The sequence below is a fragment of the Vidua macroura genome, chromosome 3, assembly GCF_024509145.1.
Source record: "Vidua macroura isolate BioBank_ID:100142 chromosome 3, ASM2450914v1, whole genome shotgun sequence".
In the NCBI taxonomy this organism is placed as follows: Eukaryota; Metazoa; Chordata; class Aves; order Passeriformes; family Viduidae; genus Vidua; species Vidua macroura.
In genome coordinates this window covers 45303387-45329111 of record NC_071573.1, presented here as the reverse complement: position 1 = coordinate 45329111, position 25725 = coordinate 45303387, and the positions used below count along the sequence as shown (strand labels likewise).

At 40.7% G+C, this 25725-nt stretch overlaps 1 protein-coding gene across 1 annotated transcript in view; it reads left to right on the top strand.

Annotated features, from left to right (window-relative positions):
* Nucleotides 1-16672: 16672 nt before the first annotated feature.
* Nucleotides 16673-25725, top strand: part of TARBP1 (TAR (HIV-1) RNA binding protein 1) — a 31520-nt gene continuing 22467 nt past the window's right edge. The window contains exons 1-10 of the mRNA XM_053973589.1: nucleotides 16673-17510; nucleotides 17596-17693; nucleotides 18492-18561; nucleotides 19399-19547; nucleotides 20244-20296; nucleotides 21184-21281; nucleotides 22361-22496; nucleotides 23516-23612; nucleotides 24473-24562; nucleotides 25263-25401. Coding sequence (XP_053829564.1) covers nucleotides 16673-17510; nucleotides 17596-17693; nucleotides 18492-18561; nucleotides 19399-19547; nucleotides 20244-20296; nucleotides 21184-21281; nucleotides 22361-22496; nucleotides 23516-23612; nucleotides 24473-24562; nucleotides 25263-25401 — 1768 coding nt within the window. The remainder of the gene's footprint in view (nucleotides 17511-17595; nucleotides 17694-18491; nucleotides 18562-19398; nucleotides 19548-20243; nucleotides 20297-21183; nucleotides 21282-22360; nucleotides 22497-23515; nucleotides 23613-24472; nucleotides 24563-25262; nucleotides 25402-25725) is intronic.

The window sequence follows — 25725 nt, the reverse complement described above, 5'->3', positions numbered from 1 at the left end:
ACAAGACTACACTTCCCCAAAACCCAGAAGTACAGAGAAGACATTGTTCATAGCAGGCTCTTGCCCCAAAGCTGCAGAAAATAAAAGAGGAAGTATTTGCTTTAACTCTGCTAGCCCTTTCTTAGAGTGACATGTGGTATGTAACCCATTGCTGTGGGGCTGGGTAAACAGGAAGCCAAAAGAAGCCCATTCCTGCTGTTAGTTGTAGTGGGATATAACTCCCGTGTTTCTGCAGTATCTGGATGTATACCAACTGCAGACTGGAAGAACTCCATGCAAAATCCTAGAAATGTCTCAGAAGCATTTCCAGTGCTCAGAAAAATGGCACATAGGGAAGGTGTCTTCCCCACAGTTGTGTAATCAAGAAGCTGGAGAAACAATACATTGGTATGCTGCCAAACTGTGCAGAAAATGGCTGACTCATGCGAGTACGCAATCTTAAACCTGAAATAATTAGTATTAGATTCATAAGTGGGAAAAAGTGCAATGAGACTGCTGAAAGAAAAGCTGTCCTCACTGATAGTATACTATAGGAGCGGCTAAAGCTGCTGCAAAGCAGAGAGTAGGTGCAGTACACATGGTTAGTTCAGAAGGTAGAATTGAGAAGCATAAAATAATATGAAGCAGAAGATATCAGGGAAGACCTTTAGCGCTGTGAGAAAAATGTGCACATGATAGAATGCACAACAATGACATTAATATGGTGCAAGAGGGCAAAAACAAAACTCTGAGCTATGTGCCAAGAGAGAGCAGCAGCGCTTAGTTAGAAAAATGAATGCCACAGAGACAGTAGGACGTTACTAAATGTGTTAGGATGCAAAGGCTTCCTGCAGCTATGCCAAGGAGGGAAAGGAATTGTAACCATGCAAAGCTGAATTAAAGCAATGCAATGACCCCATGCCATTAGGCAAAGTAAATTGCAGGTTGAATCAGTAATGCTGGCAACAACAAATCCTCTACTTCTGGCTGCACCCAGTAAATTGTGACCACACAGGGCTTTAAATTTGAAGCAAACAATTCATGCAGGCAATGGAGGCAGAACAAATTTTTAAAAAATTACATGTACTGAGCTGGCAATATTCACTAGCATCCTTGCAATGAAGTTGTTGGAAGGCATATCAAGAAGTGTTCGAAGGGGAGGGTGTCTTCCAGGCATACAATTGCCTTCATCTATTTCTATGTTTTCAATTTGTGCCTCCAGGAGTGACTACAGAATAAAAAGAAAAAATAATTGGAGCAGTAGAGAACAGAAAAGAAAGATATTTTTAAGTAATATTAAGTAACAAGTCACACAAGCAGTCTGGATGCTGAGACTCTAGACAACCTACCCCTTTCTGAAACCTGAAGTACCTTCAACAAGCAGGAAAAGGCTGTTCAACTGAATTCCTACAAATGAGGGAATATCCAGCTTGGTGAGAACAAAGACATTTATGGTACACAGAGTATTGACAAAAACTTTTGGGGAAAGAAAGAAAGAAACTACCTTGCCACATCCAGGAGAAGAGCATATGCAAATGGTAGTGAGCACTGCTGGGATGAGATGTGAAGTGGTAGAGCATCAGTGCTGTCAGCAGGATGCATTAAAAGGACTGAGGGATCAGTGCAATGGCTGTTGTGTTCTGGGGATGGACACAGAGATCATGTAGCAGAAGCTGTGACACACCATGACCCCACCTTCATTTGTCAGTTAGGAAGAGTCAGGGAACAGACCCAGAGCTGAATTAAACCATCCTGGTGTGGGGACTGTTTACAATATCCTGTATGACACATCTGTTGATCTCCCAAGAGCCAGGACCAACCTCAGCAGTTTAGAGCATACTGAAGCCTCCTGCTCTCAGATGCACACACTCTATCCAGAGTCTGTTGGGATTTGCAACCTGACAACTTTTTCTCCCACAGCTTTCACATATGTGTAAGTCATTGATACAGCTCCTGAACAGAAATGCAATATGGACAACTGGTGTCATAAGAGAATACACCAGTTACCCATGTAAAAAAACAGACACCTAATTATGTCACTTTTAATAAAGAGGCAGATACGTAACATATTGCTAGTGAGCAGTTCTACACTTTAGAAAGAGACGTGTTCCTCTTACTAACCTGCAGCTTAATTTTAGTATCTCCAGCAGAACGGGGAGATAGCTCCAAACAGAAACTTTTTTTTTTTTTCCTACTGGAAAGGCCAGAAAGCAGAGGGAAATGCCTCCATTTTCAGGAGTATTGGATCTACTGAAATGGATTGAAGGCAACCACAATACCCAGATTGCAGGGAATGGATATTTTCTTTGGGAATTGTCCAGCTCTCCTCTGGATCTGCAGTCTGTGCAGAGGAAGCCAGAAATACTCTGTCCTGGCCAAATATGATAGAGGGTAGCCAACATCTGGTGGTCTAGGGCAACCACCAATGAAAAGTTGAAGCACACTGCTCTTCCACCATCCATAGGGAGAACACAGATTTGCCTCCCAACCCCAAATTTGGCTATTTGGGCTGCTACTCAGACATCTAGTCAAGTGGGTGAGTTGAAAGCAATGAAGTACTTTAATAGGCAGAATATCCTATGCAGTGGGAATACATCTGTTTGCTTACAGTCCTCAAATGGACTCCCTTCAATTACCATCACAGTATTGCCACCAAATAGCAAAGTCAAACTAGCACTTAAAATGCCTGAAATGTTATTAATGCCAATACATAGCATCTCTGTTCTTGAATGGAGAAACCATCTCACAGAAAACCCAGCTCAAGCTGCTTCCATCGTCTGATACCATGAGCAGTGGCATCACTAATGTGACTAACAGCAGTGAAAGCAATCAGGTACAGATGAAACATGTGAAAGCCAAAGCCTCCCAAGACTGATGAAATAAAGACATCACAGAACTACCTGCAGGACAAGGTATTTTCATCAGATTATTTCTGCTGGACACACCAGGTTCTGAGATGCAAACAATTTTATTGAACATGTAAGTCTTGTTTCATGTAATATAGTATTTGTAAATATGTATTTTCCCGAAATCTCAAATACATTAAGTTACTGTGCACAGAAGACACAGAGATAACAGGGAATTATGCGCTCTGCAGACCTGACTGAGAGGGCACAGATCAAAGCAAAAGAGCGGTGACAGTGGGGACAGACGTGATACCCCAGAAATACATTGCTGAAGAGCTCAAGAAGAATGCATTCATCTGTGCTCACAAGTGAACAGTACACCAACTCCAACATGAAGGCTGCTTCCAGGTATACACACAAGGCAGTACAGTATCCTGGTATGAAAGAACAGCCTATTCAAACATAGAGGAAAATTGCCTTGCTCTAAAAAGAAGTGAAGAGAAAAAAAAAGAAAAAAAGAAAAACAAACAAACAAAAAAAAAAACCCACAGAAAACCAACCAACCAACCAACCAAAACAAAAACAAAATGAAAAAAAAAAAAAAAACAAAAACAAAAAACAAAACCACCAAAAACCCCCAGCCCAGTACATTAGCTATAAAATGAGACGTATTAAGAATGTACATGTAAAGGTTCTCACAGGTCTCTGTTCATGTTTAATGCTGTGATCTCAAATGTGACTAAAGCTACAAAACTGAAGAGCCCATCTGGGACTTGGATATTCCAGCAGATGATAATGTCACCGTAGCCAGAGGTGAATGAGAAGCACAGGAGGCACAGAAGGGAGGGATAAACCTGCAGCATGGAAAGGCTGAGCTGCAGGTAGCAGACAGCTGCAGTCTGGGTGTGAGGCAGGGGGGAGGCAGAGAGCAGCAGAGTCCCAGTCCCTAGGGGAGCACAACCCTGGGCAGTTAGGCTTCTGTGCCTGCTGCAGAGTGCAGGACGAGTGACATTTCTGGTGGCCCTGGCAGTGCATCTTACAAACACATCATTTTAGGGAACTGTACTGAGGGCAAGAATAAGCAACTGCTGTTCATTCTGAAGACCATAAAAGACAGTGTGCCTACAGCAACCTTTTCAAGCTTGAGCACTTGAGCACCTGGCCACCAAGTCTGCAAGAGGCAAACAAAAAAATAAGCCCACTTAGCATCACTCAGCAAGAGATACATGCCCTCTCCCCTGTGCCCCCCAAAAAACAATAGGATGTCCACTGACCAAAAAAGGGTCTAAACAGTTTTATTTTCTACCTGCTGTAATAAAGTAAGCCTGGCTGTTTTAAAACTATTTGGGGAATGTATTTTTATGGGTCTTCTGCTAAGGCCAAGAAATGCTTGGGGTGCTTGTGGGATTTAGGTGCCAAAACGATGAGTAGGAAAGGTGTGTCATGCTGTCACTGATGACAGAACTACTACCTGTCATCCAGTGCTTCTGCACCAGCACTCCTAAAAAAGGGTTCCCTATTGCTGGTATTTCTCTCCTCACATATCTGCAGCCCATTCTAATTACTGAAAGTGTCATCAAAATTGCAATAACACTGATGGGGTTTTTTAATATAATAGTTGATCCTTTACAGAGAAAATTTGGGGGTCCTTTGGTCTGGATCATCTCTCAGGTGTTTAATGTCTATCTTAACATGACATAAGCCAGACATAGAAGTTAGAGAGAGAGAGAGAGAGAATATTTAACGAATGAACCAGATAAAACAAGATGTCAGCCTCAAATTGTACATTTTTTAGGATTAGAGCAGACATATTGCTGGATTCCGAGTCTTCACTGGCACTCATGACAGAAAGCTGCTGCAGATAGGGAGCTCTGCAGGGTCTTGTCACTCAGAGTGCAAATATGGTCTGAAAAACATAATGTCTTTTTCTTCTTGTTATGGCTTTGGATAATGCAGATATGATCTTCAGCAGCACCTGAATAATAAATCAAAATGCAGCTAAAATAAAAACTCCATTCACAAAAAGAAAAAGAAAAAAAAAAAAAAAAGAAAAAAAAAGAAAAAAAGAAAGAAAAAAAGAAAAACACAATATATTACGTCTGCAACACAAAATAAAGGTAGCCAGCAGCATTTTTACTGGTTAAGTGATTTTTTTTACTGTCATTGATGTCAATTGGCTTTAAAACAAAGCCTCAGCTCCATAGTGAAAAAGAATACATTTGCCATGCTGGTCAAAATCATGAGATTTTTGGACACAAAATGCATAGCCAAAACAATTTTGGTCCTATTTTTGTTTTAAACACTTAGATAGCATTATGAAAATAAGTCAGTAACTTCCTTTAAGAAGTAATGGCTATAACGAGCACAATGCAAAGAGCTTTTATTTAGCAATGTGGTCTCCTTCCACCATCTGCCGGGCTTCCTTTGCTATTGCAGGAGTTAAAAGGTTCTTTTCTAAGAACAAGAGTACTTATTTTAACCTACCCCCTATCCTTCATCTCTCATGTTTATTTTGTCATTTATGAGGCCCTGAATGAAGCAGTATTGATAATGCTTACTGAAACGTATCTACCAGATTTATGGCCAGATGAGCTTTTTTTTTTTTTTTTTTAAAAAAAAAAAGGTTTGCTCTGATTTTGAAAAGACTAAAAAAAAAAAAAAAAACCCTGCAAATATAAATATTCTGGGTTAATTTTATTTCTAAAGTGAAAGAACATTTTGCCAACAAAAATAGGTTGTTTCCTGTACCTAAAAGACTCTGCTTTAATTCTGTACTACAGATCTTAACAGGATGAACAGGAATTTGGCTTGGACTTCTTCATACCATAAGCAATGACTAACCAAGTAGCTCCTGCAACAAGTTATTTATTAACAGTGATTCACGAATTAGAATCTACACAAATGTTTCTTTTTTTAAGAGTCCAGGATGAATCTGCCTCAGTGCCATTTAGGTGGAGAAAGTATTTCTATAATATAAACTGGGTATATCTACATAGAATTATCAAGAGATCAGAAATGCAGTATTCCCCTTCCACACACAAACATGCACACACCTCCGTGTTATTTTTAGACTTGTTTTTCTTAGTTGCAGCACATTTTAGAATGCCTTACAGTCTAGAATATGGAACTAGCCAGCATTTATACATTTACTGTCAAATTTTTGGGTATGTGAGAGGATCTCATGTGAAAGATAAAGAAGGAATACACATTTTGGCTAAATCTAGAACAAGTATTATGATAGTTAGTCTGAGAACTTCCTTGCAGAGCTAACCAAAAGCTGTGAGCTTATGCGAGGAAAACTTTGCACCATGATCTGCTTTTTTAAAAGCACAGATGGTCAAAGATCCCTAGTGTGGGCTTAAAAATGTAACTCCAATATCAGCATGCATTATAAAACCAGTTTCTCATGAAAAAGATTGCAAAACCTCCCAAGAAATGGCTTTGCTCAGCACTGATATATATTCAGTCATTTCAGTGAAAACTAGAAGGGGGTCTAGGCTAAGGCCAAATGCTTCTGGAAAATGGCTTGCTTTTTTTTTTTTTTTTTTTTTTTTTTCCCATTTTTCCCTTGAAGAATGCAGTTTTTACAATATAGTGTTATGCCTCTACAGTGGAAAGTTTCAGGATTATGCAACATGATTAAAAAAAAGAACTAATTAGATGCAGTGACAGGAGGCGGAGGCCAAAGAAAACACCTCAATGTTGAGATCCTTGAAGATGGAAGTTATTTTGGATGTCTTCATTTTTGGGAAGCTACTAGAGGAGAGCCACACTTCTAGAAAATGTTTCAGCTTCTGAATACTGGGTCCATTGAAGTATTTCTTTTTGCCCAAAACTTGACAACTAGTTATTGTGGTCTTGAAGTTGTGTGATTATTGTGGTACATTCTCCTGAGTGTAAAAATGTGGTAATAAATACCTCAGCAGTGTGCTTTGAGGCTTCATACATTATTGTCTATTAAATGTTTCAAATAGACTTTAATGGAAGATCTCATAAATGTGTAAAAGACTAATATTATAATTTTTTACAAGATTGAGATTTAAGGGGTGAAGGAAAAAAAATATTGTGGCAATATGACAAGTGCTTCTTTTTACTGTTCATGTATGGGCAGCGGGAAAAGAACCCAAAGTAAACCTGCAAGACCCAGGTAAATTAATTAATTAATAATTGAAAAATATTTTAAGTAACATCGACTGCCTTTATAATGAAATTGTAAAAGTGAGATATTTCTAAAAATTAGCTGATCTGGAGGTTTTTCCTTCAATTCCAGTATCTTTAAAGTACATTACAGAAACAGGAGAGATTGTAACCTTTTGGCAAACCTTTTACAGCATGAAACAAGAGCCCTCTTCTGACTTTGAAGATATCCTGCAATCAATTAGGAAGGCCCTAAATGAGGTTGGAATGAGTCAGGAGTTTTGCAGAATAACTGGCAGGCTTCCACTTACAGAGAATCATTGGGAATATGAGAAAACAGGGAGGATTAGCCATGCCCATTAAAGACAACAGCATTAGGGGCTATTTTGAAAACACTAGAGCTTCTACTTGCCTAATGCTTCCAAAACTGCTGTTCTCAGCTAAACTGAACTGATTTGTTCTGTGTCTTTATTTTTAGCATGGGAAACTCAAAATTAACTTGGAAGAAGTTCTTTGAAGTGAGATGCACAAGTCAAAATGTGGAAATTACATCTTAGCACAACAGATTCATGCTTTTTACCTTGTGAGGCTAGTTAAACTAATGCAGTCTAAAGTACCAGGGAGGATGAAGGAGAATATTTTAAAGCTGTTTTCCCTTGCTCCCTGTTGATGTGAAAGACTATGAGAGATGGAAGGCAGCAGTGGTGTGGGTCTTTCATAATCTGAATTCCCACTGAGGAAATAACCTTGGTCTCAACCAGTGCCTGACAAATTCCTCCACTGATCTGAAAACCAAAGGTAACTCCTTTGTACCTAGCAGACTATCTCTACACTTCCAGAAGGGACAAATTAACTTTAGCTCATCTGTGAAAAGCTAATCAGCTAATCATCAGTGCTCTATTTTCTGAACCAAGGTGCTACAAAGCTCTTCATACCATGCATTCTGAAAGGACGCTGACATGTAAACCTTCAAATTTGCAAAGGAAAAATACATAGGAGTTGGAAATAAAGTGAAAGCTTCCTCCCTACCTCTGTCCTCTCTTTCTTCGTCCTTTCCTCCCTCCCTCACTGCTAAAAAACAAACAAACAAACAAACAAACAAAGGTGGCGTTTTGCTGTATTCCCAAGGAAGTAAGAACCAGACTGGTCCTTGTGGTGTGCTTTGGTTATGTTTGTGAAATGAACAGGGCTAATGCCTTTATTAATGTTCAGCTCTTTATTAAAAAGATCAGCTGGACAGGGGGCTCGACACGGAGCACGCCCCCACAGTCATAGCTTTCCCAGGCAGGAGGCGTGCAGAGTCTGTCACTGAAGTCCAGAGCAGTAACTGTCCCTTCTTCTTTCCTTGTGGCACACCGGTGGTCCATGATCCTAAGGGTTTTTTTATTTGCATGTTAGTCCCAGAATGGCAGTGTGGAGGGGTGGGAGGCCAGTTATCTCCAGGTAGTTTAGGGAAAACAAACAGAGCAATGAGCTAATTAGCATTTCAATATCAGTACTTAGCTAGAGTTAGTAGGTTTTTTTGTGTTGCCATGGGAACTAAGAAGGCCCTGCCCGCGTCTCTGGGGAACACCTGGAAACTGTTCATTACATTTGGGGTTTTTTTAATCCTCCTTCCATTATTCCCAGTAATAACACCAGGACTTAAAAAAGACTAAAGTCTCCCAGGGTTGCCACTGGTAAATTTTCATGCAGAAACTACAGCGTATTTTCCCTGTTATGAACAGTTTCCACGTGTTCCCCAGAGACTCAGGCAGGGCCTTCTTAGTTCCCATAGCAACACAAAAAAACCTACTAACTCTAGCTAAGTACCGATATTGAAATGCTAATTAGCTAATTGCTCTGTTTGATTTCCCTAAACTACCTGGAGATAACTGGCCTCCCACCCCTCCACGCTGCCACTCTGGGACTAACATGCAAATAAAAAAACCCCTTAGGATCATGGGAGTATTTTTAGGAGATGAAGAGGAATATAAATCAAAAACTGAACACAATAGAGGAGTCTAGACAAATGCCCTAGCTGAGGAAGAGGGAAACACATCTCCTGATTGACTTTTAACCATCGCCATCACCTAAGAAAGAACAGACTATATTAGGCTCTGAGAAGCAAGAAGATAGGGACAGAGAGCCCTGGTGCTGCCACCACGGAAGGAGTGGGGACAGTTGTTGTTCTGGACTTCAGCAACAGACTCTGCACACCACGCCTCCTCATCCTCGGGCCACTGATGTGCCACAAGGAAAGAAGGAAGGACAGCTGCTGCTCGGGACTCCAGTGACAGACTCTGCATGCCTCCTTCCTTTCGGCTGCCTGGGAAAGCTACGACCGCGGGGCAAGCTCTGCGTTGAGCCCCCTGCCTTTTAATAAAGAGCTGAACATTAATAAAGGCATTAGCCCTGTTCATTTCATTCCCCACTGTAGTAGATCCTCTTATCTGGTTCATTATCAGTCAAATCCGCTGTACACTAAAATCCAGAGGCAGCAAAATACTCAGGCATGTGCTTAGAGATAAGCTCGTACTGACATGGTTTGCTAGATGAAGACCTATAGACAAAAACTGTTATGGAGAAACTGTGATCCCACATGGACATTCTCTCGATTGTCACACTGCTTCCAGATCTACATCTGCTTTTCAGGCTGAAAGCGGGAGAAGAATGTAGTGCATACATTTCAACAGCCCTTTAGCTTCCCTGTGAAACCAATGGAGAAATCTATTTAGCCTTTAACACCCAGCTCTGAGTCCTAGTGAAGAAGAGAGGTCAAAAATTAATGGTGCAGCCTAAGCTGAAGACAAAATCCTAAGTGTTTGGTCTGTTAGAAAAGGGAAGCAAACAAAGACAGTAAGTGGGATGGCTGACTGTTATTGGGAAGCATTTTAATTCCAGTCTATACAGCATAATGCTCTTCAGCTACATGAAGCAGATAAAAAATGTCTGCAGATTTCAGTAGTATCCTGTCAAGCAGGTTTGCAAAATAAAGACAGATGGCAAAGGATTATATTTAATTCTTTTTCCTAATTAATTTTTTCCTGGTCATTTCACTGCGCTCAGTCTAACTGGAGAGATTTAGCAGCTTAACTTTCCCTCTGTAGTTTACAGTGACAAACCACAAAGTAGATTTGTAACTTCTCATCATTAGGAATGTTTAATTGGACACAACTGCTTTTTGTCAGCTGCCTTTAAATGCTGCTTCTGAACACAGGATGTTTACAGCACTACAACAGTTGAACTCTAGCTTTATTTTTAAAGTAAACATCCTAAAAAGCCCAGGAAAATTGTAGTGTTTCTGGTGAATGTAGCTGTCCTGCTCAGTCAAAGAAGAATTTCACACTGGAATCTCTTACACAGATGTACACAACACTAACAGCAGTGTCCCTAAGATACCTTGCTGTTTGTTGTGGCGTGTCTTCTCCCTCCTAGATGTATAAGCCCTTCCCCTTTCCCCCCACTCCAACCCCTGCTGTGAGCCCTACTTGTCAATCTTGGAAGAAGTCCAGACAGGGCGTCGAGTGATTGGTAGATTCAAAAGATTCCCCCTGCCCCCCAGGGAGTATTGGGCAATCTAGGTGCCTTTTTCTCCCTGGGACCCATTCTCCCCTCATCTGGTTGGTTAATCCCCTGCCCCTGCCCTCCCCCCTGCCCCCAGGATAAAATCGGGCACCGGCCACGCGGTCAGGACTTCTGTTGGAGCTGTTACTGGATTCGGAAGCTTGTAGCTGGAATAAACACTCTGGATTTAACCCTCTGGCAGAAGTGACGCCTTCCTTCACCATAGCCCAAAGTCTCTCCACTGAGGAATACCGTCCGCTGGGGTTTCTGGCAAGCTTGCAGCCGCCTGCAGCCTCTGGGTGAGCCAAAGGGTGTCTCTGGGGTTAAACCACCCCAGCTGCCGCCACTGAGCTCAGTGACGGGGCAAGCCCGGGCGTGTTCCTGCAAGAAATACTGGTATCGCCAATAGCTGTTTCTTTCCTGTGCTGTTTTTTCCTCATGCAGATAAAGAAAGGAAGCCATGTAGCAGAGCCTGGATAACGCTGGAAGCGTGCAGCCCGTGATTCAGTGCGAGAGGGTCCGTGCTGCACTCACAGCTCCTCCCTGATCCTGCTCTTTCTTCTTCTCCAGTCCATTACTTAGTGCTATTTTTTAAAATTCCCACTGTTTTTTGATTTCTTGGTTTTCAAACACCTGGCTTGAGACACACTAACCCTGATGATCCCAAGTGCTGACAATCAATAATATCTCCTTATGGAGTTGCTGGGGAACTGATAGTATTCAGGACCTTCCTAAATGTAGTTTACAGTATCTTCAGAGAAATGAGGAAGAGTGTATCCAGTATATGACTGATCTATGCTGCCCTCTCTGCTCCTCCTAATTGCTCTTTTAGATAGTCCTTCTCGTTTTCTGTGCATTTATCATTCTTCCCTTTGAGTTTCTAAATTTCTCCAGTGAAAAAAAATCCAAGAAATGGCAGTTACTTTCTTCCTGTATTTTTCCTTTTAGTTTCTCTCCTCTCCTTTTCTTTGCTACCACTTGCTTTCTTTTCACCAGAGAAAAACCTGAGAAGCATATGTCAGTGACAACAGCACCGTCTTCTGTTCTGCAGAAATCATGAAGGCTTCACTCTTGTGTCTATGAGTGCTTCAGACATGAGTCTGATTGAAAAATCTGGAGCTGCTGCTGGATCTGAACTAACTCTTCACGAGTTTCAATGTCTGAACAACTCTGAATGCATGTGGTGCAGTATGTGTGTATGAAAGGCAACAGAGTTCTCATAGCACTTCTCTCTGTGAGACACTTTTACATTTGCCTTTTACTCCTCTCCTCACAAAAGTTCAGTTGCAAACATTAGGCTCCTTCCCTGCAGCTTGACACATAGATGATTTCTGGATTTGTTCATTTATTTATTTATCACAATTAGTGTTATCCCTATTCTCTACCAATAATACTGTACTAATTGTCACCAGGGAAAATATGCAGCGCAAATAGATAAGATGCACAGAGAGAGGATCAGCTTATCAGTCCACATAGAAGGCCATAGATCACAGAAGGTCATAGAACGTGTGCTACCTCAGATTTGTGTCACTGTGACAACAAAGGGTTGTTTGGGGTATAATAGAGGAAAATGAGGTGGGAGTTAACACAAGATAAACATTAAGTCTTACTTGAAAGGCTAATATATGGACAACTCAGACTGGCAGCATGGGTAGGTCAGTGTGAAGTCAATGTCTTGTATTAGATGAGAGGATGAGGAAGGATAGACTAATGGGTCTGGAAATGGAAAGGGAAAAGAAACAGCATGTGTTTGATGTTGCACAGAAGAGGGAAGCAGCAGAGGGACATAAAGGGAGAAGCGGCAAGGTGAAAGCAGCAGGTTAAGAAACAGATCTTCACAACAGCAAGACCTAATTAGGGTAAGATTGCTTTTGTTAAGCCAGGAAAGGGGATGTGGATGTGATCAACAGATCAGACAGTAATTTTTAAGTATGTGAGTAGATAGGAATGTGCCTGTTTTGGGGAAATTCTGCAGATAGACTTTGCAATATAAAGGGTTTATTCATCTTTCATAAATAAGTTTGAGGATAGAAATGTGGAGCTAGTAACTCAACAGGTAGCTTGTGAGCAATCATAGCTGATATACTGTAATAACAGCAGACAGGATAGTCAGACTGGGGTATACGAATCGGACTGGGATGCCACAGAGGATAAACTTCAGGCTCACTGTATCTGGGTAGTAAGTTCAGAAATGAAAGGGAGGAGGAAGAGAAGGTGATGGCTGAAGGGACTAGCTGGAGAGACAAGCTGAATCTCATTTTAAAATGATGAGGATTAATACATGTTTGCATTGTGATGTGGAAGAGCTGGAAGAATCATTTGTGAGGATGGGGAAGCAAATGAAACAAGCACTGGAGCATGAGGAGATAACAAGCATAACCACCTTGTGGAAATTGTTGTGACCAGCTTTCCTGCTGCATATCAATGATTTCTTCTTTCAGTTAGAACACTTCTACCTCTCCCTCTCTCTTAGAAAGAGGGTTCAAGGACTTTAGGGCAAACTGACAAAAATTAGGCAATTTTCTTCTTTCCCTTTCTCACCTCCTGCAAATTTCTTTTTCCTTTTCCCCTGACAGAGAAGGGAAGTGCTGTCTCAGCGTGAGAGTCATATAAAAGCTGTGTGTGCTGCTGTATTTTTGCACAACAGCACTGAGGAAATCTAGGAGAGAACATGAATAAATGTAACCATAATAACTGGCAAGGTTTATTGCATGGAGCACATCTGGGCTTTTAATGTCATTATTGTGTGGGAGAGATGTGGGAAATTTTCTGCATAACTTTCAGAAATTTGCCATTTCCTTCTCCTGCATGCAGTGGGAGAGGGAAGAAAAGGCTGTGTTACATACCTGGTCCCCCTAGAGACCTTACACTGTGCAAACACACTCCCACAGACTCCTGTAAGGAGAAAAAGTCATGGTGCAGGGTTAGCTGAGCCTTTCTCCTTATGTACTGTGCAGAATTACCTGTAAATGTCAGGTGGTAGTATGGGACTTTCATGAGAACAAATGTATGTTGTGTGATCTAGAACCATCATTGAAACTAAACTTTTTAAAGACATAGACTTGGCCTGGGTTCTAATAATCTGTGATGCCTCAGCACCTTAGCAGTGGCTTTATGGCAACAGCACAACACATCCTTCCAAAACTGTAAGTGTGGGATTTCTAAGACTTGTAATTTTCTGTAGTTTCTACTGTGGTTTTGTCCACAGTCTTATTCTAAGCTAACCAACCACTACAATGATAGTCCAGAAGCTTTTCCTGGTACAGAATTGCTTGTTTGTGTAATCATAGAGGAAAGCAATTACGTAAGAACAAGTATACATTTGTCCAAAAGAATATGCAGGTAAATAAAGGCACTGATTTTTTAACTATGAGTCTGAGGAAGGAACCTCAGTCCTCTTGTATTGCTAAATTAGTGTAGAATTATGGGTCCTGATGAAAACCAATAAACTACTACTGTAAAGCCTTTAAATTATAAAATCAGCCCAAATTTGGTCAACTTGTTATCATGTGCTGGAAACCCACACCATCAGCAAAGGTACTGTTACAAAGTTCAGATAAAAATCAACAATAATACGTTCTCATCATTGTCCTGCCTGTCATTGGCTCAGTAATATTATTAAATGACAAAGAGACGCCCTGGTTAAGGAAACAGAGTGTGAAGTAAGCTCTACATCTGGAGTTACAAGGAGCTGAGAAGTATTTTGTGGCCTATAGATAGAAGTAGCCCATGAAAGGGACATGTTCAGACTGGCCATTTATTTCAGGGCTGTCTGCAATTGTAGTGGACTGCTTTTGATGTTTCAGGCAATTCCTCTTAGTCTTACATTTTTAAGGTAGACTAATCTGATTGAGGGAGAATATCTGGCATGACAGAAATAAAGAAAGAAAGCATCTACAAGATGTCCTCTCAAAAAAAAAAAAAAAATCAAGATATTTCAGCCTTTGATCTAGGCCATATGCTGAGTTTGAAGGGGACCTGGAGAGGTCAGGGAATACAGGATACCTTATAAATAAGAGTGCAGAGTACATGAGAGATTGGCAGGTCTGGGATATTCTGAGTGCTGAGGATGGCGCAGCAAACCTAGGCTGAAAGGGCTTTGGGACCCTAGAGGTGCCTGCAGCTGGCAGGCTGGGGGTCTGAGAGCGGGGCTGGGTTAGGAAGAAGGCAGGAATTGGTTGGGATAAACTTGGAAAGTGGAGAAAACAGAACAGGACATGGTCTTGGATGATGCAGGGGTATGTCTTGGAATTGTAGAATTGGAAAACACAAATTTAGGGTGCTAGCATCAAGGCGCTTAACAACTATGGTATGAGGGTGTGAATGGTGAGGTTCTTGACACCTGAAAATTACAAAATGCTGCTGAATATTACAAAATGCTTACTCATTTTCTCTCTCTTAATCCATATCCACCTTTCTGGCTTGTTTTGTTTTGTTGTCATGTTGTCAGAAGCTCCCCAAGCCTGACCTCCCTTTTTGTCTGATAAGACAATATACAGAGGAACAGTTCAAATTTAAATGCTGTTGTTTAAATTGGTGTAATAAGACTTTAGATTTGGCATCCCACTGTGATAAAACTAAAGGCAGAGCGGAATTCAGACAATAATGAAGAAACAGCACAACACATAGTATATTTGATTCTGTTTTGATTACTAGTTGTCGTGCAGACCATTAACTCTTCTTTTAGTTACAGATGCCAGGAAGGGAAAAGTAAACCTATAGTAAGAAGGGATCCCCTGCTTAGCACTGTTTCAAACCTGGTAAAAGAAACTCCCACAATTCATCAGACTGCATGATATAAATGGAAATGAAAAAATTACTAAAGAGCAAATAGAAAAACAAAATATTTTATGGCATGTAAGATATTTAAACTGTAAGTATCCTATTTACTAAAGTACATTGTAACAATTCCTCCTATGAAACATGTTTCTGCATCTGTGAAACAAAGTACTAAGCTTTACTTTATATTTGAGTAAAATGTATAATTTGAACTGTTTTCTTGAGCTTTTACTAGATTCTGTAATTTATGTGCAATAGAACACACCCAGAGTGGTAAGGCCCATGGAAACTGTTAGCTAGAGGGTTTAAAATAATTCATTTCCACCTTCTTTTTCCAGAATATATTGCATATATAGTCACAGTACAGGCTCAATTCTAATAAGAAAATTCAGTAGGCTCTCAAAGTTAAAAAAAATTATGAAAAAAGGTTTGGAGAAAATGGATAGTCAGGAGAAGGAGAGACTACTCATGTGATTTGGAGAGGAGTGATTAAGTGGAACCTCACTTGGAAAACTTGCAGTAAGCCTTCTTGTTCATTAGACTCTAAGCAACTACATCTTGGCCAAAGTAATGCCGACACTCATTAGAAAGCACATTGTGCTGTGCCAGGAATTTGCTATCCATTGCTTTCACAGGAACAGAAGGTTTCAGGCTTGCCTTTTCCTATGACCACATCTTCTAGGAGAATAGTTCGCCGCCACTTTTGACGTGCAGATCTCTAAGTTTATTTTTCATGGGAATTGTAATCTCCCGTGGTGAATTTACACTTACTGGAAATCAGCTTGATTTTCTGAGTTAGGCTTTGGCTGCACCGGTACATTGAACTGCACAGGAGTTGTTCTCTGGCCTCAGTGCTGGTGACCTGGGTCCTTCTAACAAACCAACAGCATTGAGCCAGCATCCAGGAATGCCTCTGACCTGAGGCAGACACAAGGCATTCAGGCAAACCTCTGCTACACTCTGACGAGAACAGTGAACTGCTCAGCAACTTCTTTTGGCATAAAGGCTTAGAACAAATAGGACAGGTGGGAAAACTGGGCATTTTGTGTGTTACCGCTCCCTGATCTTGCATTGTAATGCGCATGAAGAGTAGACAGAGTTTTTATGGCACACAAGGATGGAACTTCACCCCCTCAAGTGAGAGGCTCGCACCTGGGATATCTCCATTATGCCTCCCGTGCTGGGCCAGGTTGTGCTTAGCAGCCGCCACAGCTGGAACACTCACGCAGGCGGGTTATGACCTAAAAAATGTAGAATATTTGAAACGCACACCTACACAGCCAAACCAGTCAATCAGACAGTGTTTTCGCCTCCCGCCGCCCCTCGTGGGCCCCGCCCGCCCCCGCCTGCGCAGCCGCCGCTCCTCCTCCGCCTCCCCCCGCGCGATGGAGGTGGTGCTGGCGGACACGCTGCTGTCCCGCTGCGGGGACCGCGCCGCGCTGCTGCGGGCGCTCAGCGCGCCGCTCTCCGCCGAGCGGGCGGAGGCGCTGCGCCTGCTGCTTCAGCGCCTGGCGGTGGGCGGGCCGGCAGCGGCGGGCGAGGCGGAGGCGCTACGGCGGGCGGCCTGGGAGGTGGCGCTGGAGCGGTGCCGGCCGCTGCTGCGGGGCGGGGAGGGCGCAGCGGGGAGCGGCGAGCGGGTGCGGGCGGCGCGGGCGGCGCGGGGCGCGCTGCGGCACTGCGTGCAGCTCTGCGGGGCGCCGCTGGCAGCGCGCCTCGCCCGCGACGCGCTGGCCGAGCTGGCGGCGGGCGGCGGGGCGGGCGCGGAGGAGGCGGCGGTGGAGGCGCTGGTGGCGGCGGCGCCGCGGCTGGAGGAGCCGGAGCTGCTGTCGCGGTGCGCGGCGGCGGCGCTGGCGCTGGTGCGGGAGGAGGGCGAGGGCGAGGCGGCGGCGGCGCTGGTGGCCGGGAGGCTGCTGCCCGCGCTGGGCGGGAACGGCGCGGCGCTGCCGCGCGTCTGGGAGGGGCTACTTGGCGCGGGCGGGGCGCCGCGGGTCGGGCGGGCGCTGCTGGCGCTGAGCGCCTTGGCCGACGCGCTGCTGCCGCGGGGCCCGGCGGGGCCGGGGCTGGACGCGCGGCTGTGCCCGCGGTTCTGGCGGCTGGTGCAGGAGGGCCTGACGGAGCGGGACGGGCTGTGCCGCAAGCGGGCCCGCTACCTGCTGAAGCGAGCGCTGGACCTGAGCGGCGGCCAGCGCGCCGAGCTGCGCTGCCCCCCGGACGGTGGACACGGTACGGCCGGGCGGGTGGCGGGACGGGCAGCGCGGCCCGGCGTGCGGGGCAGGGAGAAACGCGTGTCCTTGTCTTTTTTCCTTAGAATCGAGTCTGTTTTGGTGGTCTGCTGAGAAGAACGAGCAACTCCTGCAGTTTTGGGAAACTTACATTTTGATAATGGAAACTTTGGAAGGAAACCAGGTAGGAGCGCTGTAAAATCTGTGCCCATGCTGGATAGACGTGCTGCCTCGCTTGTGGCGTATGTGAATGTTTGTGTAGGGCAGAATATTTCCAGTTTTGGCGATTGAGGATATCTAAATCAGCATTAACTGGAATGCTTTTGTTTCAACTCTTAAATACTTAAAACACAGCATTTAATATTAATTGGGAGTAGATTTAGAGCTCTTCTCTGTCATCGGAGTACATCTGGTTAATGCAGTGACAGAAACCTCGAGTGCAGGTACTTGCAAGACCAGGGTAACCAGCTTAGTGAAAAATCTGGTGATTGCACTTAGTAGCCTCTCTTTGGCAGAGGGGACTCTGTATGGTAAAGTACCTTAGATTAAAACCATTTTGTGAGTCAAGTCCAGTGTACTCAGCAAAAAGATTCCTGTTGACTTGAGGCTTCCATAAATGTATGGTATTGTGGTATTAACTATTAGTGGTGTGCCCACCTCCCTGTAGTTATTTTATGCTATTTGTACATGATTGTCATGTAACTGAGATACTCTTAATTTAAATGTTTAATCTTAGATGTGCTGTTTTAATTCTGAGGAATACAATGGTTATTAGTAAGTTTTTTTCTTAAAATACAGTAGCATTGACGTATCAGGTTTTTTTCAGTGCTAAACTGCGACTGAGTGTTGCTTTGCAGGTTTATTTAAATGTACTTCTATTGTCAATTGCTATGTTAATGCTATTGATAGTGAATTCTAGTCCGAGTAACTGACAGCTCCTGGGTTTGAGATATAAACTGTTTATACCTGATTTACATTTCAGATCCATGTCATAAAGCCAGTATTACCAAAACTAAACAGTTTATATGAGCTTGCCATATCAGGGGATAAAGGTAAGATGGAACTTTTTCTACTTAATCTCTTAAATATTACTCAGTTAAGTTACACTGTTCTGTTTTCTTATTCTGTTTCAGTAGCAGCTTTCTGTAATGTTTTGTTTCTCAAGTTAGGTGTTTTCTGGGTGGCTTTTCCAGTTTTTGTGGGTTTGCTCTATGCACAGGTTGTTTGGCAAACATGAATAGGCAGTGGCCACTCCGCTCTGAGAAGAAATCCTAGCATATATTCTATATTATATTCTTACTATAGCAATATTCTTACTATATTGTCTTGAAATACTATTTTTCAGTCAGCAAATCTAAATAAATGGTCATTTCCCACTGTATTTTCCTTGACTTAAGATAATGTGAAAATAAAGCCAGAGGTTTTTGTGGTTATAGGAGACAATTCACCTGCACTACTTTGTAAAAGGGGAAAAAAAACCCAACTTAATTTGTTAGAAGTGGGGAGAGGATAAATAAAATGAGTGCTGAGACAGTATGTCTAGGGCATATGAGCACATGTAATTAGGTAGTGCAACATGTTAGAGATCTGTAAAGTGGAAATTAATGTAAAACTTTTGTGGGCAAATACATTGGTATAAATAGAGTTGAAGGAGGATGTGGCACTTTTCAGTAATTTTAATTTGTAACTAATAAACTAGAGAGTAACTTTGGAAAACTGTGATCATTTAAAAATTAGATTTAGCGGGTGTTTTTATAAAACTAATAGCTATAGTCACCTTTTTGAAATATGAATAGACTGTAACATTGTCCAGGATGTCAGTCTGTTATGTGTTAGTGTGTCACTGTCATTTCTGTGTCAGTTTAGAAGAATTTCTTTTTTGTAAACAGGTTGTTGGCTGTTTCACCCATCGTGGCATGTGTGCATTTATAGACGAATGTTTGAGAGTGAGAATAAAACACTGACAGAGGAAGGAATTCTTCATTTTCTGGAGCTTTATGAAACAAAGCATCTTCCAAATTCTCCTGGTTTCTCAGAGGTAAGGGTGTTACTGTTACTTGCCACAAGAAACAAATGTTCTTATTTGTAACAGATCTTAACACTAATTGCTTCAGAAGTTGGAATTGGACAAATTCTGTCTCTGTAGTATAATCAGTGTATTACTGTATCCATAAAACCCCCACACTTTAAAATACTTTCTATGTGGAAAGAAATATTAAAGCTTAAAGTTTGTTTTTTGTTACTGTCACATGTGTATTGACTGTCCAACCAGCCTGCACTTTATACTATTTAAACTTCATAGGAGCATTCCCCTCAGAGGTTAACATTCCTGATTTATACAAATTAAGTCAGCCTCTTGACGAGTAACTTGAAATAGTCAACCTTACTATGCAGCCTAAATCTTTTTAGCTTTGTTGGCTCTTTGTCATTCTTCTATTTCATGTTTAAATCTATTTTCTCTGGCTGTTCCTCAAAAGGATTTGTTACTTGCCTACATCTTTTGTAATACTCCATAAAATATATTTAGTGGAAAAATCTTTTTTCTTGTCTACTATCCTGGTCCCCCTTCTCCTTAGTTTTTTCCTCTTTTTGCTTTTACTATTTACCAGTAACAAGAGTATCCTCTGATTTCTGGCTCTGTCCTGTAAAGTCTGGTGAAATAAGTCTAGTTAGCTTCTATGTAACAGTGCATTGGAACTGTACATTTCACCATTGTTCTTGCTGCTTTTTTCAGTTTGTTATTGGACCACTAATGGATGCCCTCTCAGAAAGTTCCCTCTACAGCAGGTAAACCGCTGGTTTAATTAATCAGTTATTTATTTAATTTTTTGATTGCTACAAATGTGTTCTAATAATGCTGGCTTAAGTATGTTGGTAAAATCTTAGCTAAAAGAAAACACATTAATAAAAAATGGTGCTGCTAAGCTGACTGAGAGGGAGAGTTTTTGAGGAAAGATGGGTGACTGTGAACAAATGAAGTATGAATCTAGTGACAAGACTTGATTGTTGCAATTTTCAGTGTTCCTTGATCCAATTGATGGTCGCAGGATTAATATATTCATTTTTGGGGGGATAAAACTGACTGTCACTGGTGATAGTTTGGATTAGGTGATTATGGATAAAATGTAGGCAAAATAAATTGTTTTATCTAAACATAGCAGGACAAATGTGAGCTCTGCAGGCTCTTGCATCAGTTAAGCATTTCTCTTCTCAGTCAGCAGTATCTTTCCGTGGACATGTACGGATTGGAATTCAGAAGGTGAAGCAAATGCCAAGTGTTTCAGTATGGTAGAGCTGTGTTGAATCAATACTTCATAATCTTAGTCTTCTCTCTTGGCTCTGTATTTCTGGTGAAACATGTTGGCATTTGTAGAGGAGGGTGCATGTTTGAGTATAGCAAGAATATACACAATTGCTGCAGTTAATACCCAGCTGAGAGAAAGCTGTAGAATCTCTTGACTAATGCTCATCCTTAATAGCCATGATCCTGAGAGTTCTTATGAAGCATAGGTTGTCTCTCTTGGTCTCATAGAATGTCACTGAATGACATTTGTTTTTGTTTAGAGGCAATTCTAAACATTTGAAATCTGTTAGATTTTAGATTAAATCCGTTATATCTAATCCTGAAGCTGTTAACATGCCAGTTGTGTAACTAATGTTTTAAAACCCAACAGGACACCAAGTCAATCAATAGGAGCCTGTCCTCCTTTGGGAATGAGGCTACAGAAGTTTTTGGCTACTTATCTCACTCTTCTTCCAGAAGAAGAAAAAGGTATGTTTCAGTTTCACCTTTATCTTTTTTTAAATAAGGAAACAAAATAAAAAACTATGCAGCTGTTTTTGGTTTGTCATGTGAGTGTTTACTTGAGAGAAAAAAGGAGTAGTTGCCCTGACAGTGGAGTTTCCAGAGAAAAGGTCTTCAAGGGCCTTTAAGGTATCTTGCGGTACTAAGCTGCAGAATTGTTCTAGGCGCAAAATGAAGCAGATTTACTTTTTATTAATGGAAAAACAAAAAGCCAAACAAGCTCCTAAGATCTGAAGTGAACAGAACTTGGAGATACTTTTTTCTTTATCTGCCAGATTTTTTTAGTCATGACTTGTGTCGTGACACATCCAAAAGGGTTAATCCAAAGGCTGAAACAGAGTAAGGATTATTTCATTGTGAGGTTGGGTGGAGGAAGATTTCTGAGACTCTTGCAAATTTTGATGCTAGTGTACGCTAAAATGAAGGTGACCGGAAGTTAATACTTGGTCTAATTGGGTCAAATAAGGGTAGAATCAGCTCTCTGCAGCACCCTGTGTGTACAGGTTTATGCTGGTATATATTTGTAATGCCATAGATGCCCTATTTCTCTGCCCTGTCCCAAGGCATGTATTTTATCACTAAATGGGGGTCTGTGGTGAGGAATCCTGAAATGGGTAGCCTGCTTCCAGAAACTGTGGATGTAATGGCTTGTTAAGAATTGCTTTGCCCATTCCAGCATCCATTTAACTGGTTGAATCACTATAGTCAGCCATATCACAAACTCAACTGCAACTTTAAAAAGGCATTATTTAGTACGCAAAATAATCAAGTTAAAATTCCATTCCCAAACATGGTGATTAGTACAGATGACCAAAGTCAAAATTAGGTTTATTTCTGAATTAGGTTTATCTCTGAATCATATCACCTTACTGACAGACTTCTTTGGAATGTAATTTTTTTCACTGAAATAATTAGGAAATTATTCTGTTGTCTTTCATTTAATTGTCACAAATTATATTAGCACTCTTCTGCTGTAGTTCATGTTCTTTAAAAGCATTGGAGAGCACAAAATCTCTCAGGGTTGTTTTGTTTACTTTTATTTTAAGGTAGCTTCCTGTTAAAATTTATTCAGAAGATGACAAGTAGGCATTGGTGTGCTGTTCCTGTTTTGTTTCTTTCTATGGCTTTGGCATCTATCCCTGAATGTAAAGTACTTGGTGCTGAAGGACTTCACGCATTAAGGTAAAATATATACTGCATTGTGTTCTTACAGCCTTCTTCCAAAGGAATGTACTGACAGTCTGGAGAGCCAGAATTTGATTCATGTTTGTTACTTCTGAAGGGATGGTTGTGCACAGAAATATAAGATTCTGTCTCCTTGATGTCTAATTTGCAGAGGAAAGCAATTCAAGAGCCAATGTATTTATATCTCTGTACGAAGTTAAAAAATGAGTTTTTGCATTTTAGATCTTCATAGTCTCTACTTTTTTAGAATAATTTTTCCCTGGTCTTCCACAATTCCCATTTGATACATATCACACTTCCTTTTCTTCTAGTTACAACCTGGTTTAATAGCAATTGAGGCTATATCAGGGGACAGCCCACAATGCTGGAAACTGAAGTATTTCTAAATAAAAGTCTAGTTAAAATTCTTGGCCTCACTATGGACCTTAATCACACTGATATTTCCTAAGAGTCTGCTTTCACCTCCTAGAGCCACTAAAAATCAGTTATCATTCCAGTTTAATCAAATTTGAGCATTTAAATAAAATCTTACTAGTGATTGAAGGAATATTGAATAGAAGCAGTTTACAAAGAGGAAAAAAAAAGATGTTGGACATGCCTTTGCTGATAAAAGATCACTGAAAGTTTATTTCAGTTTTGTGCTTGAGTGAGATTTTGATTGCAAGTATTGTAACTTGTTACAGATACAAATGCTAATGTTAAGTTACCAGTCTGAACTGATGTGATCATGGGGATTGTTCCTTTAGTTTTTGTTTTGTTCTTTCTACTCCCCCTTTCTGTTTTTTTAGGTTTGTGCTCATCCAAGTTATATTATCAGTTTTTGAAAGTGCATGTAACAGTAATCTTGGTTCTGGATTGTTTCTAGTCTGATCAGGCAGTAGTTGTGCCATACTTAATAGAATATGTCCATTACATGCAATCTAATATGTTTTAAATGGTTAATAATTAGAAAATATATGAAAACGTTTACATTTTAAGTATGTGATTTATACAGTGTGTATTTTTCCTCTTTGCAGAGATGTCCTCCAGTGTACTATGATTACACATCAGATTTTGTTGCGTGGAGCTGCTCAGTGCTATCTTCTTCAAACAACTATGCATTTGACAGATGTGGTCAGTCTGGGGCTTTGTGTTTTATTTTTTGTTTTTTCTTTTCCCTTGATGTAATAGAACCACAGTGACACTTTTACAGGGCCAACAGTATTCAAAAATTGCTAAATACAGTATTTATACTGATTTTGCTGGATTTGCAATTTTTTTTTTAGTGGCTGTTTAAATTCTGCTATGTAAGTATGGTATGCTTCTGTTACCTTTGGTTTTCCATAATAATTTTTTTTCATTAGTTTTTATTAGTTGATGTTTTATTGTAGGGTTTTCATGTGGTAGTTATCATAACAGGATATTATTCGATATCCACGATATAAACTCAGGTTTTAACAGAGCAAAACGAAATAGACTTTTCTGTAGTTCCTAATAATAAAAGCATTTGTGATACCAGAATGATAAAACTACCATTATTATTGAAATAGCAGGGCTGTAGTTATTCAGTCATCAAAGTATTCATGTTTTGTTTGTTTTATAGCTAGCTTTGTAAATAAGTAGTCTTCTATGTTGTGGGTTATGGCTATCAACCTGTCTGAATTTCTCTTTAGAAATGCAGAAATAGTACTTATGATTGACTCTTAATCATTTCCTTGCATTAATTTAAAAGGTGTCACCAGTGAATAGCACTATTCTTACAGTCATTCATTTATTTTCAGATAAACTTTAATACTTGGGAAAATTAAATTTTGTTCCTTGGTGCTGATAAGTTGGTCCCAAAGAGGCAGAAATGAGTCTGAATCATGAAAAGGAAAAAGTAAATTTCTACTACTGAAACTTGCCAGATAAAGGCAAACTACTTCAGTTGTCATATAGGTATTATTTGTTCTATATTATGTTGGCAGCTATTGTATCTTGTTTAATTTCTTCAGGAGAAAGTGTCCTTCCCAGAAGTTTCAAGCTTTCTTCTGTCCCTTAGACCAGAGGAGTCCCTAAGGAGAGATACTTCGTTATGGACAGAGGTGAGAACTGAAGCTGGTTTTGTGTTCATCAAACCCATCACTGGTAGAAATAATAATATCACTGGCAGGATAATCTCAAAGGGAAAATGTGCGTACCACATAGAATGAGATTGTAAATCATAATTTTTCACAGGATACATATTTTTTGTCTTTGTAAGATGTAAAATGCTGTGAATAAAAGTTAAAGATGAAATAATTTTTTATGTAGTCTATACTAGAGCCAGCTGATCATGTAGCTATAACTTTTGGTTACTTGTACAGCCATATAATGATAGAGATTTTTTGCATAGTGTCTTCTTGTCATGTATACTGTACGTTTCATCTTGCTCCATTCCTTTTTGGCATACAGGTTAAAAAAAAAAAAGCTGGTCTCACTAGATAAGACTTGATTGGAAGAAACCCTTTTGACATAAGGGAATTTTTACCAATCTTGCTTAATTTTAAGAGTTATTTTTCTTATATTGGTACCACTGACTTTTTGGGGCTGCTCTGAGCTACCCTCTGGAAGGTCATTTTTCTATGTGTAGTTAAAAGAGAATGGTCTGCTCAGGCTCGAGTTAGCTCTGGTGAACACCTCTTGCAGTGTGTGTGTTTGCTGATGTGAGAGTTTGTGTTTAACAGTGCTCTGGTGTGCTGCTGCTAAATCAGTGATGTCAGCTGCCAGATGTGCTCAAGGAGTAACATACTGTTCTTAATTCAGCTTTGCAGTTGGTTGCAAGTGAATGACAGGTGCTTCAGGAAGTCTGTAACCTCTGATTTTGGACATCAGGAGACACCATCATTATGTCAATATGTGCGCAGTCTTGTGGGAGAGTACCTTAAGATACCTGCATCTGAAAGTAAGTTAAATGTGTATTAATAAAAAACACAATTTTTAAGAGAATTAAAAAAAATAACAACAATCCCTTGGATTTTATAAAAAAAGTTTGTTGTTGTTTTTTTTTTTTTATATATTGTACCTGTTCAATTTCTACCCAACCTGTGTATTCACAGTTCTTAAGTTTGAACTTTAACTCATGGAGGAAAGCTGGAATTAAAAAATAAAGTCCTGCAGTATTAATTGAATATTAAGTCTTAATATTCAGTTTTAATGCTGTCCTGATGCTTGTCCGTTAGTTTTATTTCGTCACTCTTTTGATGGTGTCTGAAAATGCTGGAATGCA